This window comes from Phoxinus phoxinus, assembly GCF_949152265.1.
Source record: "Phoxinus phoxinus genome assembly, chromosome: 21".
Taxonomy (NCBI): domain Eukaryota; kingdom Metazoa; phylum Chordata; class Actinopteri; order Cypriniformes; family Leuciscidae; genus Phoxinus; species Phoxinus phoxinus.
This window is the reverse complement of record NC_136896.1, coordinates 14,543,366-14,564,332: the sequence shown is the minus strand read 5'-3', so window position 1 is coordinate 14,564,332 and position 20,967 is coordinate 14,543,366. Positions and strand designations below refer to the sequence as shown.

At 38.9% G+C, this 20,967-nt stretch overlaps 1 protein-coding gene across 1 annotated transcript in view; it reads right to left on the bottom strand.

The window, feature by feature from the left end:
* odad2 (outer dynein arm docking complex subunit 2) overlaps window positions 1-20,967 on the bottom strand; it is a 94,723-nt gene that overhangs the window by 29,938 nt on the left and 43,818 nt on the right. The window contains exons 18-20 of the mRNA XM_079594379.1: window positions 13,542-13,651; window positions 3,003-3,085; window positions 2,097-2,343 (exon numbers count right to left, since the gene is read on the bottom strand). Of these exons, the coding sequence (XP_079450505.1) occupies window positions 2,097-2,343; window positions 3,003-3,085; window positions 13,542-13,651 (440 nt within the window). The remainder of the gene's footprint in view (window positions 1-2,096; window positions 2,344-3,002; window positions 3,086-13,541; window positions 13,652-20,967) is intronic.

The window sequence follows — 20,967 nt, the reverse complement described above, 5'->3', positions numbered from 1 at the left end:
GAATCAGTTTACAGTCTGGCTACAAAACAAAGACAATGCACTTAAATAATTGCATGTAATCCAACATCCACATTATGACACATGTTTTAAGTAGCCTACTCCCATAGTGACTGTAATAGTTTGAAAAAGTCAAATCTTTATAGGTACTGAGAGGCTAGATGGTTTGCAGAAACAAAATGTATAAAAGTCTTGACAGTTAGGCTACTTTTATTCTCAATTCACATTAAACATCACAAACTTTCTTTAATAGTTATGTGCGTAAAGAGGGTTTTAATTAACCATATTGCTGTAAAGAAAAGTTTTTGATATGACAATCTTCAGATAAGTATGTTGGTGTCCTGGGTCAGGGTTCCTGTAAGAACTGTTGCATAGGCGTTTCTTCGAACTAAAGAGTAAAATGAACTTTGTGGAACTTTAAAATGTTCTCCTGTAGCATCAGGCTGCTGTTAGTGTGTTTTTCTTCTGATCGGAACCTTTATTTTCAAGAGTGAACAGAAGCTGGTTATTTAAACCTGTAGATGTCAGTATGGCGCTGTTATATCACCATGTTATCTTCCAAAAACCTGACTGCACATTTAACATATTTTCCCCCAACGCTCCGAGGTTCATGTTCAGCAAATATTTTCCTTGTAACCCAGATCTGTATTAACAACCCAAAGAAGTTTTTTTCCTCCCTGTTCTCGATATCGGCGACACACACCTCTGTGTTTATATTAATAATTTTCATTAGCAGTGATATTCCCCTTGAGGCGAGCAGAGCGGCTGTAGTGTTATCCTATTGGCTCCGCTTACTCGCGCAAACGGACCTTCAATAAGCGCGAGCCAGACGCACCCGCAGCGGAGGATGTTTGCACAAGTTTTTCACAAGACATCACATTTAGCTTCGGTGTTGCTGTGTATCGCAGTCGTATAATGAAGCACTGTGTTGTCTGCAAATAAAAAACAGGCTGAGGTAAACAGCTTAGGGCGCTGAGGCTGAACGCGCTGAGTTCGGAGGGCAAAGATGACATGGTTTCTTCTTGCGCCCTCACTACAAAAATATTCGTGATTGACTGGACCACACATACAGTTGAAGGAAATGTTTATTTATTAGAAACAGACCCGTACGTGTTTTAAATTTGCTACCGAACACGAATGACCTCATGTACCCGAACGACAAGCCCCTGCTAATTCAGCACCATCGACAGCGACTTAAATGAATTGTGAATATTAATTTCCTGCTATTCTCTTTTTGAAACCTCAACGTATCCTAGATAAGAAGGCGGCGAACAGGCTGTGAATTCAAACCAGATGCTCTCTAACCACAACTGAGCGCAAAATTTATGGAAAGAAAACAAAAAAAGACTATGAAAAGTCAAAGTTGGACGAGCCACTGCTTTTCACCGCTGGCCTTAAAATTGAACAACTTGATGTTTATCTTCAATACGGTTCTATGTGCTGTCAGGCGGTTACAATCATTAACAGCGTTACAATGACCACATATGACTTAAACAGGCTTTCATTTATGTGTTAATGTGTTAAGTATCTTACCATAATTAGGCTAATTATTCCGTCAAGAAAAATAAATAATGTGCAAAGCAGTTATCTAGCCTACTGCAACAACAAAAACTACTCATTTTGAAAACGTTTTAAAAGTCAAATCAAAGGGGTACTAATGTGAACACCTGTTGATGGTTTAAAAATTAGAAGGACTATTTCGAATGACTTAAAGGGATAGTTCACCCAAAAATGAACAGTTTTGTCATAATTTATTCACTGATGTTGTTCCAAACCTGTAAGAGTTTCTTTGGTGCCTGGTTAGGCTACTAACATTCTTCAAAATTAATTTGTGTTCAACATAACAATTAAACTCTTACAGGTTTGGAACAACATTGGGGTAACAGAGTAAATGGTGACAAAATATTCATTTTTGGGTGAACTATCCCTTTAAGAAATTCGAGATAAATGGATGGAAATAAAGATGTTAGCTACTTGATGAAACATGATTAAAATATTGTACACTGCATATTTGAAATCATTAATTTGCAGTGGAAGTTTGTGTAAGCATGTTGAACCTGCAGTACATTTTACAAACGACACTGAAGTTTCTGACATACCCGTTTCTCCTGTGCCGGATGGCTGAGCTGTCTTTGATGACTGGGCTGCTGGAGAGCAGGTCCGGATGCTGTCCATCTATCACCTCTAAATAATTTCGACTGCTTCTTTCCACCTCATTCGCCTTCTCTTCGAATAAAACTTGGCTACTTAACTTATTAAACACAATTGTGTTCATCTTTGGTATACAAGTCCTTCTTTCCCCCTGTGTCGGTCCGCTGAAAGCGCCTTGGCCGCCGTGGGGATGTCCTACTCAACGGAGCCGCTGCGCCTTGACAAAATCCTGTGGAACAGAATAAAAGTTCACCTGTCTTCACTATCATTCCAGAGTTGACCCAACATACATTTGTAAACATCAGGTGAAAAATACATTACATTTAATTTAAAATAGCCTAAAGATCCCCACAGCCAAAACAAAACACGCAAAACTCATTAAGCGCGTGAGTCTGAGACAGGCTCGAGTGAGGAATATTGACGGAATTTATATGTTTGAAACTTCTGTACAGTTTATGCCAACTTGCATTACATTTAATGTGTTCAGAATGAATGGTGCTTGTTTGACACTGGAATGTAGGCTACAATGTTACGTTGACCGGTATTAGTCAATTTCATAGACATGAATAACAATGTGTCTGTAAGTGTAAAGTCTACATTTTACATGAAGAAATGTTCGTTTTTTACCATTTTTACATTTATTTAGACTACATTCCTATGGAAAGAGAAAAAGATGTAGCCTAGGACAAAAAAAGTCAACATTTGTGGTCCTTGCAAATTGCAATCCATTGAGAGCGATGGAAATAAACCAAACTTTACTAATCATCCCTGTCACGTATAGTTATAAAGACTGTGACGCGACAGTGAAAACATTTACAAGTCATAACTGAAAACAGTAGGCTGAATGAACGTACCTGAACGTTCCCCCTTCTGCGTCTTTCTGTAAAGTGTAATCCAGTTTCCCATTCCCCTCTCACATGTTCTCCGCTCTAAAATCCTGTGCGCAAACCACACGAACCGCTTTCGCCTCTGTGCTTTATTCAAGCGCGCCCGGGAACATGAATACAGGACTCGTCTCGTGTTTCCCAGCTGGCGGCTCAGACGGCGAACATACAGGGATTGTTTTATGCCGGTTTCGCCGGCCTGCAGGGGGAGGCTACCGGGAGACATCAGCCAGTGCAACTGTATATTCCCTTGTGTGGGTTCACGTCTGGACCGCGTCCATCACCCGACTGCATGACAGCTGTATTGAGTTACTAATATCAGCCAGAGCTGGTTATTGGATGCAGTTCATCAGAAGCAGCTTCACCTCAGTATGATGTGCAAAACAGTCACAATTTTGACATGATAAATATTAGTTAGCTACTATTGTAGTCAATTTAGAGGGAGACAGAAGCACAATAGCGTACCGTGTAGGTGAAGTATAAGTTCTAATAGATTTTGTCTGTAACTCGGTTATTGTCATATAGGCTAGGCATATTATAGCCTACCCTATTTGTTATTACACAATATTTACATAGTCAGTTTAGAAAACAACTATTTATTATATAAAATGTTAAAACTAATGTCAAGTAGATAGGCTACTGTTACATTCTGCCCCACTCAAATAAAAGGCGTTTTCTAGCTATTGGAACGCTTGCAAACTTATTGATAGCTAATTTCTATTTCATATCATAGGCAAGTGTGATATCTACATTATAGGGAAAATCACATGAAATCTTTTAATAATATATTTGGTTTATTCCCTGTAATAACGAAAGACCTTGCGGAAGTCTGGGTTCCTTTCGTTCACCAAAAACGTTTACCGCTCTAGGACAGAAAATCCCTCGAGACCTCATTTTTATTGTCTTAACATTTTGAGAGCGGAATCACTTGATTGAACAACCTAATTCTTTTCCAAACATGGTTACCGAGGTCTACAATTACTTCTATTCCAGTTCGCTTAAGAACCTCTATAAACCAATATACAAACAAATTAATTATATCAACGCCATGTGCGATGCTTAATCGGGAGACCTAGCGTGCTGAGGAAACGCTGCTCGCGTGAGTTCCCTCGCGAGCATCGATGTGATTCTGTTACCCTCTCATTTTCCCAAATTACACGACTTACACGTCGCATTGAATGCCATTGACTGTGTCTTTCGGGTTTATCCAGGGTAGTGTTTGGAGGTGAAGTGACTAAACTCGGAGGCACATATGCGCTCCTTACGCCCCGTATAATTGGCGCGTTCCTTTTATTTGGGTGTATTTTTACCTATTTAATGAACAAACTCTCCCGGACATCAACAGGGTGACTCACACACCTCGTGAATGCAATTGAAGACAGCGCGGCTCGACCACTAACGGCCACTGGAATGATGTTCTTTCTCTTACTGTCTCTTGTCTATCAGGGGCTGTGGGTGCCCACAGGTTTACTCTAACAGTGGCATCTCCAGGGTAACCACATGCCCTTGGGCAGGTAGTCACATCACTTTGTGGTGTTGGGATGCCCACTGCTTAAAGGTGTGGTCAGAGGGAGAGATAATGTACTCTGTGAAGCCTTGCTGAAAGTGTAATGACCCTTAAGTGCACTTCACCAGTAAACTGCCCTGGTGCTTTGGGTGTCTGCCAGACCAAGTGTCTTTTTTAAGATCTTGGTTTATTTATACAGTGTTTCTACCAATGGATTTTGTTGCTAAACAGCTTGACACGTCTACATTTTCAGTGGGTTATTGTACGATGTAATGGCATTTAAATTATTAATTTGATATAATGCACTTTTTACACTGTACTTAGGCTATATATAAAAATACCTGCATGTATTTACATCTGTAATTAAGTTCTGTAATTCCATCTATAATTACACTGTTGACCCTTCCCTTACTCCCTTATAAATTCATTGTACTAAACTTTTTTTTTTTTGTAGTAGTAGTAAAGATGCATAATATAAAGTGGAACTGAATATTTAGTGTGAATATACTTTGACAGTAAGATGTAGGTTGGCTTGCAAACAGAAAATCTGACAGAAAACCTTTACTAAACCCATGGGCAAGTGTTCTTCATTACGATTTTATTTCCTTTTCTGCTGGAGCAACTTGTTTTATTTGCTGAGTTGCCGCAACAGCATCTGCATAAAACAATTAAGTGTTTATGAAGAGCTAACCCAATCTCCGTTTACAGGATAGACAGAAGTTTGATGACAAACTTGGAGAAATTTCACCGCTGAAGCTTTCAGCATGTGACCGTGTGGTAGTGCCATGCAAACAAGATACATGCGAGTTCAACATGGTGAATTTGAGAGTAATGGAACTGGCTTAAAGTAAACGCAGGTAGTTTTTTCGTCGTAGTTGTAATTTCCTGACATTACCGTTTCATTAGAATCTCAAAATCCCTTTTCTGGTATCATTAATACAGCCTGTCCCTCATTTAAACCAACATTTTCACACCAGCCACAAGCCTTAAATATGAGTTGAGCAGCCATTGAACGTTGCGCTGTTGGGGCCACTTATAGAAAGCCACAGACAAGATTTGTTAAAATCATTGGGCCTTGTGGAAAATATAAACTGTTGAACAATTACACCCATTAGAGATTGTTAAAAGTGATTCAATCAGTGTTTTTCAAATGACCTTAGCACAAGTCACAGTGTGTATACTCTCAGCAGCTTTTCCACACACACTTGAGGCCATTACTGTGTCCAACCTGAATGGCATTAGTGTCTTTCATGCAGGCAAACACAATGTCTAGAAAAATAATTGTGTGTTGAGCTGTTGGTTAATTTTTTTTCCGCACCTTTCCTTTCTTTCTCAAGCAGTGTTTTTCTTTTAAAGACGGTTTCCTAAAATACATCAATGCCTGTGAAGTATGCGTGTCGTGTTTTGTTTAGTAATCTACTGGGTCGCCTGGCTCTGTGTTTTGGCACGCTGTTATCTTTTCAGGTTGCACTGTTTTCAGAGGTAATACTGTTCCTTTTTTGAAGTGGGCTGCTTTTCGTGTGGTTGGTGTATTGAGGTTGGACGCTTCGTGACCTCATATTAAGAAGCTTGTGTGCATGCTGACAAAGCAGAGTTTATTTTAGATTTCAGGAGAACAAAGGAACTTTCGATATAACATTACATAGAGCACATTTAGACATGCTGCCATTATGTGATTTACCGATAGCATTATGAGCAACTAGCAGCAGTACATCAAATATGTAAAAACCATAAAAGATTGTGGCACACAAGGATGATTGGCAGCAGTTTGATATATCTGGTCCGATCAGTTACCACCACCTTCTCCTGCTGTGTAAAAATCCAAAGCAAAAAGCTCCCATTACACTGTCTCGAACACACTATATGAGCAGAAAAAAAATCTGATAATCATCAGCAGTTGGCCTGCTGCTGTACTCCCTCTGTCTGTCTTTTTCCGTCTCGGTCTCGACCTCCTCTCTCTTTCTCTCACCCATGTTGGGTGCTGAGAGCTTGATGAACACATCCTGATGAAAAGTCGAGGATAATATCATTCTTGGTCCAAAGCCACAAGCCTCCCAGGTAGGTTTAGAACCCAGAAAGGAGAAGGTCTGTGCTGCTCTAGATCTTATATATGTCCAAGTGCTTAATGTGTGTGTGTGGGAGGTAGGTACGGTATAGTATATACATTTATAGCTGGTTGCTATCATATTATATTAATACAGAAAAAATTATGCCAATAAATGAGTCTGATATACAAGTAACCCAGAGTCTACAGCTCTATATATTGATGTATAAATTGTGTGTATGTATGCTTTTATGAACGCTATCCAACGCAAAGTTAGGTTTTTCTTCATTTTATTGGGTGATTTTTACGAGTGCTAAATCTTACCCTCACCTGTGCGTTGAGCGATGTGATTCGAGAAAGATGAGAGTAACAAGTGCAACCGTTCGGAGATAGAAGCTGAGAAAGTTGTTTAATCAATAATTTGTATAAGTTATGGCACAATATAAGTGCCAGTTAGTCTAGCAGTGTACATGTAGAAAGTAAAAAATATATATATATATACAGAATGTGTTAGTATTAATGGGTCAAGTATTGACGAAAAATGTGTCTTTAGCAGTTTCTTGAAAATGGCTAAAGACTCATCGGCTCGGGTTGATTTAAGCAAGTCATTCCAGCAGCATTGAACAGTCAAGGTAATGGTCCGTGAAAGTGATTTTGTGCCTCTTTGGGATGGCATCACAAGGCACAGTTCACTTGCAAAACGCAAGCTTCTGGAGGGAACATGTCTGAAGTAGTGAGTTTAGGTATAGGGGTGCAGAGCAGAGCCAGTGGATGTTCTGTAGGCAAACATCAGTGCCTTGAATTTGATGAGAGCAGCAATTGGCAACCAGTGCAAATTGATGAAGAGAGGTGTGACATGCGCTCTTTCCGGCTTCTTAAAAACCACTCTTGCTGCAGAATTCTGGATCAGTTGCAGAGGTTTGACAGTGCCTGCCAAGAGAGCAAAAATGCTGGATAGAACAAGAGCCCGGACAAGGAGTTGTAGAAAGGGCCTGATCTTTCTAATGTTGTATAAGACAAATCTGCAGGACCGGGCAGTTCTAGCAATGTGGTCTTTGAAATTTAACTGATCATTAATCACAACTTCAAGGTTCCTGGATGTTCTGGATGGAGTTATGATTGACAAGCCTAGCTGAATGGTTGCAATGAAGTGTTGGCTTGGCTGAGACCACAAGCAGTTCTGTCTTTGCAAGGTTGAGTTGAAGGTGGTGGTCCTTCATCCAGCGAGAATTGTCTGTCAGTGAGGCTGAGATGTGAGCAGCTGTTGTTTCATCTGGCTGGAATGAGAGGTAGGGTTGTGTGTCATCTGCATAGCAGTGATAGGAAAAAACATGTTTCTGAATGACAGATCCTAGTGATGACATGTAGATGAAGAAGAGTAGTAGTCCAACGCACTGAGGCAACCCAGTAGCTAGATGTTACACAACACACAACAAACTAAAGAACCTACCTGAGAGGTAAGACTTGAACCATTGAAGTACGGTTTCTGAGATTCCCTTTCATCATGAGGATTAACAGGAGGATCTGGTGGTTAACTATGTCAAAAGCAGCAGAGGGGTTATGAGGGAAGAGTCTGTGGCACGTCTTCAGAGAATGTGAGTGAAGGGGCCAGTTTGTTGTTTCTAAGGCCACCACGTATTCCGGCCTAACTTTGCTGTAGGCACTTTAAAAAAAAAAAACTATTTTGGTGATTGTGTCCTTCATAATTCAAAGAAAGACAGGTAGAGGGCCCTACAAATATAATATATATTTGACTCTTTCTGCAGGTTATATTGTTCAGCCTGTAGGTGGCATAGATAACAGTTTTTATGAATGAGTCATTGAATCATTTACTCAAATGATTTGTTCAAATCGCAGGAAAGTGACTGGCTGCTTTTGGAATCGCATACTCTCTGAGCTTGAAATTCTTTTGAAAAAGTAATTACTTTGTGTCTGTTCTATATGGTATGAATTAAAACTGGACGTACGTGTTGTCATTTTCATGTGACCTACAGCATAATTTGAGTCATTTCACTGACATTCATGAATCCTCTCGTGGCCTCATGGGATAGTAATGTATGGGCACTTCAGAATCTTGCCAGAAGTATTTGTTTTTCAGGTCGTTTTTCGCCTACTGCCTACATACTCTATACACATACTGTTTTTAATTTACTATATAGTATAGAAGTATGCATTTTTTGCAGCCACTGTCTTTATGTGTGAGTCACTGAATTGTTCACTCAACTGATTTGTTAAAACTACTTCATTTAGGAATGATAATAAGCAAAGCCTTTAAGCCTCTGCCAGCTTAGTTGCTTCAGCAATAGGTAGAAAAAATGCAAAAGTAAATCCCATTGGCTTAGCAGTCATCGCCCACAAATCAATTCTGGCGAATGTAGAAAATGTGATTAATATTCATGAGCCCAACCATCTCCCTGGCAACAATGCAATCTAGCGAAAATATTACACATTTTCAGACCAATAAATGCTTAAATGTTAATGCTGCTAAACAGATTAAACATTTTGGTAAGATTTAATGAGATTTTAATCTTCTGATTATTGTTAATGTTGAGCATGCACACACAAAAATTCATACTTTTTAGTTCTAATTCTTAAAGCTCTATCAGTAAAAACACTTGAATAATGATGTTACTTAAAGGTTAAGTTGTTTTGCTTTCAATTAACAATACCACATATTATTAAAAGTTTTCTGATAATTCTCAGCCCCTGGTTGATATCGTACTACAGGTGAATTTTCCTATTATAATAAATCTGTGTAGTCCATAAAACGTTACCATAAGCATGGTCTGTCAGTACCAATGCAGTCTTTATTAAAGTCATTGAGCTCTTTATAGGGGACAGGTCTGAAAGCCGACCCAGACACTGTGGTATTTGTGCACTCATTTTTCTGTTTATTTATTGTTAGGCCAGCTAGTTATTTACACTTTATGGATGGGAATGTCAGAATTAATTTGAGGCAGTTAAACCGTTTAAGAGAAAAAGAGACAGAGGGAGGGAACTGGAGCAATAAGGAGAGAGTGAGTGAGCAAACCAAAACCATCTAGTTATGCAAAGGCATTACAAGACATATTTAACCTTTGAGAGCATATTACATTTTGAGGGTTTGTGACCACAAAAGAACAGAAACTTAACACTTTGTTGCAATATACTGTGTGAACTAGTGCATGTACTGTATGTGTGTAAAAAAAAGAAGAAGAAATTATCTAAAAAGCAAGCCAGATCTTTGGTTTGTGTACTAACTGAACAAACACTTCAAGTTTATTTTCACAGCCGTGATGCTCTGCTCCCCATTTGGCTTTATATTAAAACACAGCCGCCTTGTCCTCTTGAAGAGAAAACAAAGCCACTTCTGATATTTGGAAGAAAATTTTACTAGTCATTAGTTTCTTTATGAAGAATTCTAACCCACTGCCTAGGGAGCTGCGGGAACCTTCCACTTCAAACAGACGCGTTTCATTTTCACAAAAAATAGCACATGCGCAAGCACTTGCATTACATCGCTCCATCCCAGCACGACCTTAAGTAAACACACTGAATTATGATTTTATACAAATGAGACTGTATTCAATGTAATTCAATCAAAATCTAATAAGGAAAAGGTTCCTGGTTGTTTTGATGAGGTCATATTTCTCGGTAAGGGCAGAGATGGAGGTTTAGGTGAAGCATGACCGCAACATTTCTCAGCGTATTTCCCTCCCTACTGATTTCCAAATATTAAGGGCTCAACTGGTAATTGTGTGTGTATGTGGTGACAAAACCTCTTATTAGCTTTGAATCATTTCCTTGATCAAATAACAGATTCAAGTAAAGCACTTTCAGGATACTTCGAGACCCATGTTTTTTCCCCTCTCGCTCAAAGGGAAAACTTCAGATCTCAGGTAGCTATCAGTATTTTTTTTAAAACAGAAGTGTGGCTGAATAAGAAGTGAACTGAAAGTTTGAACATGCTTAGGCAGTGCGGTTGAGAACGGTCTGCACTTTTGAGCTGACTGGGCAGGAAGACAGACGCTAGAGCACTAATTCTCATCCCAATGACTTAAACATGTCCTCTGTCCTCAACTCACCATCCCATAAATTCCTCTCCTTCAGTCAAACACGCAACATTTGTTTAATGATGTTAGTTAGGCATGTCCTACTAGTCATCAACCTCAGAGAGAGAAACAGAGAGAGACAGAGATGGATGAAGGGGTGAAGTAAAAAAGAAGGGTAGCGGTTGTAACATCTGCACTGCTTGGGTTTAAAAGGGCCTTATTTATTTTTGGTGATCAGAGTCGTATACTCAGAAGACAATGATTCTCATTTAGAGTCTCTTAGTTTATAGTCCGTTGAAGTAAACTGCACTTAGCCATACATGATAGACTCAACACAGGAGAATCAAGTATGACAAATGTGGAGCCACAGGAAATCAGTAGTAATCAAGCTCGATATTGATTCCAAAATTCAAATATTCAGTTCCATTTGTCTCCTACTTTCTGTCTTTAAATGACATTTACTGTAGAAAGACCACAAATGTGATTTTTTGGGTGGTTATCGCCACAAATGTGGGTTTGATTTCACTTTGACGTCATGTGACAGTTGTGGCCAATGGCTTTAGGAGTCTTCTGATGTAGATGTTTGCATGGAATTAATTTTTTAGTCCCGCTTCAACAAGATGCTGTCCTGCTCCCTCACGCAAAAATATGGGTATGACGACAATAAGCATAATAAATTAAATAACATTAACCAACAATGATACAGTATTTATTAAACTTTTTAGTTTATAAAAGTACAACTGTTCATTGTTGGGTCATGTTAGCTCAGGTCTATTAATATTACCGGAGTTAACAGATACAACCTTTAGCAATGTTTCTTTTTAATAATTCGTAAATATTTCAATAAATATCAACTGAGATAAATAAATGCTTAAGCGATATTTTTTCAGCGCTAGTTGACTAATGAATTTACTTTCCTCCTCCTGTTCCGCCTCTGCTCCACCACACTCGTGGAATCTTGTGTCAGTTTCTGGAGCGCCTGGAATCTACTGCTTGACTTTGTTCTGTCATGAATTCCTTGTGTTTTATGTTTCAGGACTTTTATTTTGAAATTGTTATCGAGTGCACTCATTCTATCCCACAATGCAACACAATAACCAGTGTACAACCGATGTACACTCAACAGCTGTCTGGTTTTCATTCACTCCAAGTGAACAGTATTAGTATAGTGAATGAGGGTATAGGGGGCGATTTTGGACTCAGTCTTTGTCTCCATAGTTTCCCTTATTAGTTATGATGACTAACCACCTTCACCTGTTCCTTGTTAGCCTCTTGTTACCCAGTGTATTTATACCCCTGAATTTCAGTCCTTGTTTGTTGGTCATTGTCTTTAAACCTAAATGTAAAGCTGTTTTTCCTGTCTTCATGTTTGGGTTATTGCCATCGGCTTCCTGCTTGGATTATCTTTTTGTTTGTGCGTCTATGGAATAAAGACTGCTTGCTAATAGATCCTCACCTCTCCTCGTCCCTGCATAGACATGACAACTGTGCCTGTAAACCTTTTTTGTTGCTCAATAGACAAATAACATTCTGTACCTTAAAAACAAATACATTTGGATAACGTTTATTTCACAGCTAATAAGCTATAAGCGTCTTTTTTTACAGCAGCTTTATGGCAGAATCGGATTCTGTTTGCACCATTGATCATTACCGGTATTTCCCTGTCCAATTCCTTTAAAGCTGCTTGAAACACTCAATATTATACAAAGCACTAATTAAAAAAAGTTACGATTTTATTTTTAGTTAAAAATATAAATATAGTTGAATCAACCTATCTACAGTAGGTTACACCAACTAAAGTTATGAATCGGGTTCAGTTCAGGTAAAAACTTTTTTACAGTGCAGCATTGACATTTGAGTCAAATATAATGTTATATGTCAAATTTCCACTGCTTTTTCCACTAGTTCGCGTAATTGTATCTTTGCTTGTTTTGTTGTTTTGCATTCATTATATCTGGTAGAGAAAGTACTGGACATTGGATTGATGCCGATAATATAAAACATGATTATTTTTAAGGATTACATTTTATTAGTCTGTCTGAGCAAAAGGCATGCTGCTGCTGTACTGTTGAGGTGGTCTCATTTTCCTCATACAAGCTCCTACTTTTAACAGGCAAAATTAATGAGGACATTGAGAGGAGCCATCACCATATTTTTTCAATAACAAATAATAATGCAAAATACTCCATCTCATCAGGGAACTGCAGCACGTCAATTATGCACAAAATCATATTTACTCAGAAGGGACCTGCTACTGCACTGTTCCAAGTTCTCCAAGCATTGTGCCCATTCACGTCACTGCTGATTGAATTTATGAGCATATCATTCACATTAATGGGACTGTCTTTGTCTGCTTGAAACTATCACCAAAAAAAGTGTTCTCTTGGTTTTATTTTCTCTAAATGTTATGTATGCTGTCTTCATAACAGAGAGAGAGAGAGAGAGAGAGAGATAATATGGTGAGTGTTTCTGCTTTAATCAGTAAGCGCAGTCTTCAATTACAGGGTTGCATGAACTTTTTAAACAAGTCACATCACCAGATGTGCCTTTTATTCAGACATGTGGACATCAGTACCTGCTGCATTTGTGAATGTGTTGTATTCATGCTCTAAACCATTTCAGAGAATGCAAACTGTGGAACATTTGGTGTGTACACACATGAAGAAGAAAGCATTTATATAGAGGGAAAAGGCTAAGACAAGGGTGAACCAGGTTTATGTGGACTCCAAAGAATTAATGTCATTTTTAGCTTTGGTTAAATGCTTCCTATTATTACAGAGCTGAAGTAAAATATAAATAAACACACATTGGTCATCACAGCTGATCCATTTATACTCATTGAGTGGGGGGTAAAAACTAATTTGTTGCCCTCTTCGGTTGAGATTGGGAGGAAGATTATATCTGTGTTGCTTGCGGTCACTTTTTACCCGTATTTAGCCTTCTCATTGGCCAGTGCCAGGCGTCGAATGTTGGCCACACAGCTGGCTGCCGCCTCCTGAAGGATCTCGTCCGTGGATCCGATCATGACGAGGAGGAGCTGTGACGGAGAGAGGAACATGTCAGAAACAGCCATCATAACAATCCAATAATGAAAACGCTGGCCAACATTCTCCTTTCATTAGACAGAACGAAAACCGCATAGCTACAATAACAGTCATTCACGAAGGCTTCTTACAAGCAGTTCTTTCCTGGGGCTTGAAGGAGACATCTAATCTGTTATTAAGCTATAAATGCAACTGTTTGCACACTGCAGACTTTTGCCAGAGGAGTTTACAGCTCCTGCGGCTGCCAAGGCTCGCTGCCTACTGGATGGCAGAGTACTGTGCCGGCTCATTAACTCACATATCAGTGTGTTTAGTTATGTTGAGAGAGCGAGGCAAGAGGTAGAAAGTGAAAATATGGCACAGAACCTTTGTGTGAGTGGAGTATATTAGCAGAATTGTGTTTGTTACAGTAATGAATAGGTTTAGTAGTTGTTTATAAACTCTCATCTGAACATTTGGCCATGTACTAAACCACACAGTCTGGCCGAACCCTCCCTCAGATCAAAGGTCATATCAGATCCCTCCACTTTAGCCTTGTGTAACCCGCCTCTTGGTCCTTGTTCTCAAAAACGGGTTTCCTGACTCTGAAAACTTTCCAGAACATTCTGGCTATATATTAAAATGTTTCCTCCTTTTGTAATATGAGAGTTACTTATTATACTGTCACACAAAGTGAACCTAAAGGGTAGAGTTTGTGCCAATGCCACACTGTGGTTAAGTTGGACAACATGGTATAATGCAGTTGTCGGAGGAGAGAGAGACAGACAGAAAGAAAGACTAGTGGTGAGTTGTGTTCATAAATCTAAATAAACACAAACTGTGGGCAAACACACTGGCACAAGTATTAAAAACTGGTTCGGTATATGTGTGTCCATCAATACAGTACCAATAGGAGGTCATTCATTGAGCTTTATCTAGTACATCCCAGACTCCCAGCACATTTAGGCCAGACATTTTACTTTACCAAGCAGGCCTTGGTCAAATCAGACTCCCAGGTCTTTTTGATTTGATACAAATATATTGTGAATAAATACATTAATAATTATATTAAATAGTCAACATAGTCTGTTCATTTATACAGCATTTCAAAATTCTGGCTGATAGCAATACTGTGAGTCAATGATTATTTTCATGTTATGGCCGATAACCAATAAATGGCCAATATTAAAATTTGATACAATACTAAAATAAAAAATAAATCAGTCAATTTTAAATGCATTTTAAGTTATAATTTACAGTATAAAAATGGATATTCAATTTGAGATTCGCTAAAAATTTGATTTAACAATGTTTTTAAATTATTAGTGTTTTAACTTTAAGTGAGGATTAAATGAGAGCAGTGCAAAACATTTTTTGTAAAACTGTAAAAAACAAAACTCTTTATTTTACATACCCGTTTCACATGTTCATTCTATTTACTTAATATTACTTTATATTAACTTGCCATATATTACTTTCATTGGTAAGTACACTGTAAATACACGTACAAGCATGTACTGTGAAATAAACTGAAACTAAAAACCAATAACCAACATGACACCAAAATAAAGTACAGTACAACCCTAAAATTCTGTCTAAAGCAGTATCAGTGCTTGTGGATTTGGCTGTCAGTATAAAGTGTAAAGTGTGTTAGAGCAAAGTTTGATCTCTTTTCATGTTATACACACACACACCAAGTTTATATAGACAACACTGAGCCAACAGAGACAAGCAAGACATTTCCAGAATTCCCTGCTAAAAGTTCAATAGTGAAGAATAAACAGATGGAAAGACTAATGTTCTATCTCTGAGCTCCACCAGATTCCTGAACTGAACTGACATGCACAACAAACTGGGAAAACGGCAGCTTTGATACCGTCTCTCCTCCTGTAGAGTCTGTATTTGTTAAAACCGCTTCCAAGTTCTTTACATAATTTCAGGCTGAATGTATCAGTTATCATGTTCAGCTGGATTTGCCGTTTTAAAATAGATCCCAAAACACCTCGAAGAGGCGAACGGATGCAAGCACGAGGCCACAGCAACATGCCAGCACGTTCAGACAAGCTGCTTTTGTGAGCAGTCAGAGGATGCCCGCGACAGGGTCAGCCACCGTTTGCCAGAACTCATAGAGTGTTATTCAGCCGTGGCCAGACAGGGGCTCCTAGGGCCTGGAGCGGAGCCTCAGATAAGCACTGCTCTCTGTCTACCCCTGCCCCTCTCTGCTCTCCCAGCTGCTTTCTCAACAGACTATAATAGCCCACTTGTTAAAAACTCCCAAACCTCAGTAACATGATAACTTGCCTCATGTTTGAAAAATGAATGAGAGCCTCTAAGACTTTCTTCTGTCTTATACGCCGCAAGAGTGGGAGGATCCTGACCTCCAGGAAGGTAGAGCGAAAACATGTTTTCCCAGGCTTCTCATTCAGTACAAGCACATGTACATAAGTTCTCACACATGTACGCATGCTTGCAGACACATGTTATGTCACGCATGTAGGTGTTGCGGTGTTAAGTGCAGCAGCGGTAAGCTGTCGTTTCCTGAGGAGAAAAGCCCCCCGTTCACCCGCCTCTCCTTGTTCTCGTCCTCTTTCACTCTTTACTACCTAATGCACTCTCCTTCTCCATTCACACCATAGCTGGACTATAGAACCCAGTTTTAAACGGCTTGTGTCCTAAACGACCTGTGAAATTGCTCTTGTGATCTGCACCCAAAATAACCATACAACAGATTTATTTCAGTTTGAGTAAACAAATATACAAATGATTTATATCTGTTTCAGTTAAACACCTTTATTTCAGTTTTAGTCATTTAAGTACTTAAACTTAGTTAGTGAGAAGGCAACATTTAAAAAAAAAAGAAAAGAATAATACAAATATTCTACATTCTTTTACGTCTTTCATTTAATATTTAAATTTTATTTAAGCTTTAGGTATCAACAAATAAAAACACTGAAACTGGCCTGAAACTGTATTTACACATTATTAGAGATAGTTTCTTCTAAGCTAAATGGACATTACAGAAGATGCATCTCTTCTTTCCTTTCTACAGTTTTTTTGGGTTGCATTTCTCCAACACTTTGTATCATTCTTTTCCAGGCTGCCCCTATTTTATAAGACTTATGACTTGCTAAGAAACAAGAAAACTGCTTTTCGCACGATCTTAACCTTGGGTTGTCATTGCTCTAAACCCTGCTTTTATCCCTGGATAAAGGAACGTTTTACACTTGTAATTTAGAAAACGTGCAGATGTTAACCCCACATTGCGGTGCCACACTTGTAGAGTGTGAAACAATGCAGCCAATCACGTGCCTCATATTCACGTGTCTTGTACAGTCAAACAAACACCACATGCTGTACAGAAGGGAAAAAATGTCAAGTGGTGACAGAAAACTCGACTATTTGGAGTGAAGAAGAGATAGTTTAATTTTTACCTTTATAGTCCGAAAAGTCCATAAACTTGATAGACAAATATGCAAATAAGAACATTAACCCCAGGGTTTGGGAATGTAAGTCTGAAACAGTAGCTTATAGAAACCCAGGGTTTAGAATAACCCAAGTGTGAAAAGTCCTAATGTCTTAAGGCTGTTCATGTCATCTCAACGCATCTCTTAAAACTTTTTTTACTCTCACACCTGAGGTACCCTGCATTCCTCACCTCAGACGAAACAGAGGGTCGAGTCATGCTGTTTCAAGACATAAAACACTGCAAACTTCAGACACATGCAACAGTAGCCAGATCAGAGCGCTCAGCGAGAGAGTGAGAGAGAAAGAGAGAGTGAAGGGAGACTGAATAACCTGAGTGTGTATAAGGACGTCATCTGCTTGCCATATCCACAACAGCTTTAACCTGCTACATACAGACCATGACTAAAAGGAAACGCATGGAATATTTCTACAGGTCAAGGCTGAATCATGCTCTTTTTATATCTCTCCTTCATATTTTGCACATTTATGCTAATTTGCATGCAATGCAAACACATCAACAGGATAAGAGGGAAAACATACAGGCTCAGGAGGACAGTAGCAACATCAGGGGACTTTCACACATGGCAAGCGCAGTCCACAAAAAATACAATCTAAGCCTCACAAAACATACCAGGATCTGGCAACTCGCACCAGTTGGAATCCTCTCTGATGAAAATGGCAGATAATTACCGTTCGTATTTTGTAATTTGTCTCGCAAAGGTATTTTTGCCTATGAAAGGGGTTCTTTAATAGAAAAATCTAGCTAAAGCTGTCTGTGAGGATTTATGGTTTCAACAAACAATCTGTAAAGCTGTGGCGGTGTGCTGGAGGGAAAGGGAGACCGGATGAAAAGAGTTTTCTGAGCATCAGCCACAACGAGGCACATCCGAATGAAAGCTGTGAGATACTGAGCGTACATGTCAAATCAAACGGAGTGCGTTTAATTGACACATGCTACAGGACGCTCATACACACAACATGTTGAACAGTGTTCAAAGTGTGTATGAGTCTTCCAGAGATCAGCAACCCTAGCCATATTAGTTCCCAAGTGGGCTTAACTTTCATACGTCTGTTTACAACACACTTGTAAAATCACAAAAAGGCTTTTGTTTCAGAACCAATTTAAAATGTTCTTTCATATTTTATGAAATATTCAAATGGAATTTTTTTTTTTTTTTAGTTTAAATAATTTGTGTAAAAAGTGTAAAGGCAGAAATTGGAGAGGCTGGAGGGTGCTCTAATGTATTTTCCAGTGTGAAATATTTTCTTCTCAATGCTTAATTTCCTCTGCTAAAGCTTAGGGGACTGAGTTCTACACCATTAAGAACGTCAAGCAGCAAAGTTACAGACAGAACATAAGTCTGAGAGGGCACAGCATGCAAAGTGAGAAAGGGAGAGAGAGCGAAGGAAATCATTACAGCTCTAAGCTGTTGGGTGTACAAGAGCTTCTGACTCTGAAATACGATTGCAATAATAGCAAGAGGCAGTCTTGAGTTTTACACCCCTTCATAAATTAGACTGCAGTGCAGACATCGTTCCCCCGATAAACTCTCTCTCGAAACCCATTTACAATGGTAGGAAATATTGTTTTAACACGTCTTCTGTCACATTAGCCTATATATCATATTTTAAATGTACGGTTGTGCTCAGGTTGAAGCAGAAAATGTGTCAATCAGAACAAGTGAGGGCACAATTGAAGGCTGGTTGGTTGGTGCAACACATGTGCTGTCCAGTTTTTGTCATTGCTTGAACCGGGCAAAAAAACATTCGCCTTAACGACTTTTGCAAATTGGACATTACTCTTTTGGAACACCCAAAGTTCAGTCCAGCCTCCAATTATGGGCTGAACTGAACCACATTCACGGCACCAGCACATCAGACTACAGCACACCATTAAAGGAACATGGGAAAAAATATTTGGCTGCAACACGACAACCACTCTCATAATTTATATCCAGTTGTTATTGGGGGTGTGGGGGAGGCTTTTAACTGTATGTACGAGCACTCAAACAGTTTTCTCATGTGAAAATCTCATTGGGAAAGCAAAATGTGGTTAAATTTGAATATTGGCAAAACATTTTTTTTTTTCGCCCAACCTGAATTGCAGTGTACATGGCTAAAATAAAATGGTATACATCTTTTATTGAAGAATACATAGTTCATAGTGTTAACTGCAAGCACATTCGTCAGATAGAAAGTATTTGGGGTCTAGGTTTAGCCCCGTCTGAGTAAATGAAAGTTGTTGGTTTAGGCTATAAAAGACCTCCTAGACTTGCACTGTCAGAAAAAAAGTGCACAAATAGTAGGCCTACCTCTAGACTAGAGGTACCTCAGCTGTCACTGCAGTACCCTTAAAGGGACAACTTATCTACCCCTAAACGATATGCATAGTTGTACATTGTAATATGTACTAAGGTACTACTATAAATCTTTCAGGGAAAATAATATAAAAGATGTCCCTTTAAGGCTACTGCATCAGTGACAAGCTGTTGTACCTGCAGCTGAGGCAAGTTTTTAAAGGTAACATTTTTTTCCGAGTGTGGAATAGCTTGTTTAGGGATTGTGCTAATCAGGTAGGTTACATAGAGTTATATCATCCCTAACAAAAAATAAGTATATACTGTACTTCAAGTTAATTTATTAAAGTAAAAAAACAAGTAAAGTTCAAGTATATTTTTAAGTATACTTTAAAAATCTACTAGAAGTATACTTGTAAGCGTACAATTTCAATACTACCAGGGACTAAATTGGCCCACTTTTCAGTGTATAAAAGTATTCTTTATACACTTTATTCGTTAACTATAATTTACAACTACATTTTTGTTTGAACTGTATACTACAAGTGAACTTATAAGTATATTGATATTTTACTAGTTAAATACTTGAACCGGGTTACAAAGATAAATACTGTATAACTTGTATTGCTCATTGTTAGTTAATGCATTAATCGTAAAGTGTTACTAATGTATTAGGTTTAGCAGTTGCAGTCTAGACCTGTCATTCTAACAGCCACATCTTGAAATGCTTGATTTTTTGGCATTAGTGGAGAGCATTTTTCCCTAAATAACCCTGTAAGCACTACAATAAAACCTACATCACACCTAACACATAAATCTTTTTAGTTACTTGTAAATTGAGCAATTATTACGGAAAGTTTCAAAGACCATGTAAGGCATTGTTGTCTAACATAGTGTGTATCTTTTGATTTGAGTGCCATATTGAGTGGATTCCAGAAACTGCCACTCAGAAACTATCCCAGCAGTGTTCTGTCACTCCAGACCAGTCTGCCCTGGCCAAAGTCATGCCACAGTCACATTCTGCTCCTTCTTCCCAGCAGCTTGCTGAGCAACCGTTCCCCGCGCAACAGCCTTTCAATGCTCAGCAGCCCTGGCATGCTAGGACACAGGGGATAACTGGGGGGTGGCGGAGCGAAGCTCAGAATACACACTGCTGTTTGCTCTACTGAATTCCCATGACGGTTAGAAAACACTCTTATTTCCGCCACCCATTCCCCCCCACCCCCACCCCACTTTGAAAAATAAGAAAACATGCCTTGTTCTCCAGTCCTCGTTGCTTGAAAATAGTCCAAATACATCCTTTCAAAGCTTATTAGTGATGTTTTCACGTCACACGCTGCAGTGTGCCAACTCTGCTTGCACTATGCTAGCTGAGGTTTTAGCGGCTAGCAATGCATAAAAAGGAGATGTACAAGCAGGTTATTGGTATGCAAACATATAAAACAAACATGAAGTATGATCAGTACCTTGACCACTCCGTTTTCGTGCATGGTGATGCAGTTGTTAGGGTCTTTAGACAGCTCAAACAGAGCCAGGGCTGTCGCTTGGTGCACCGAAGGGTCATTTGA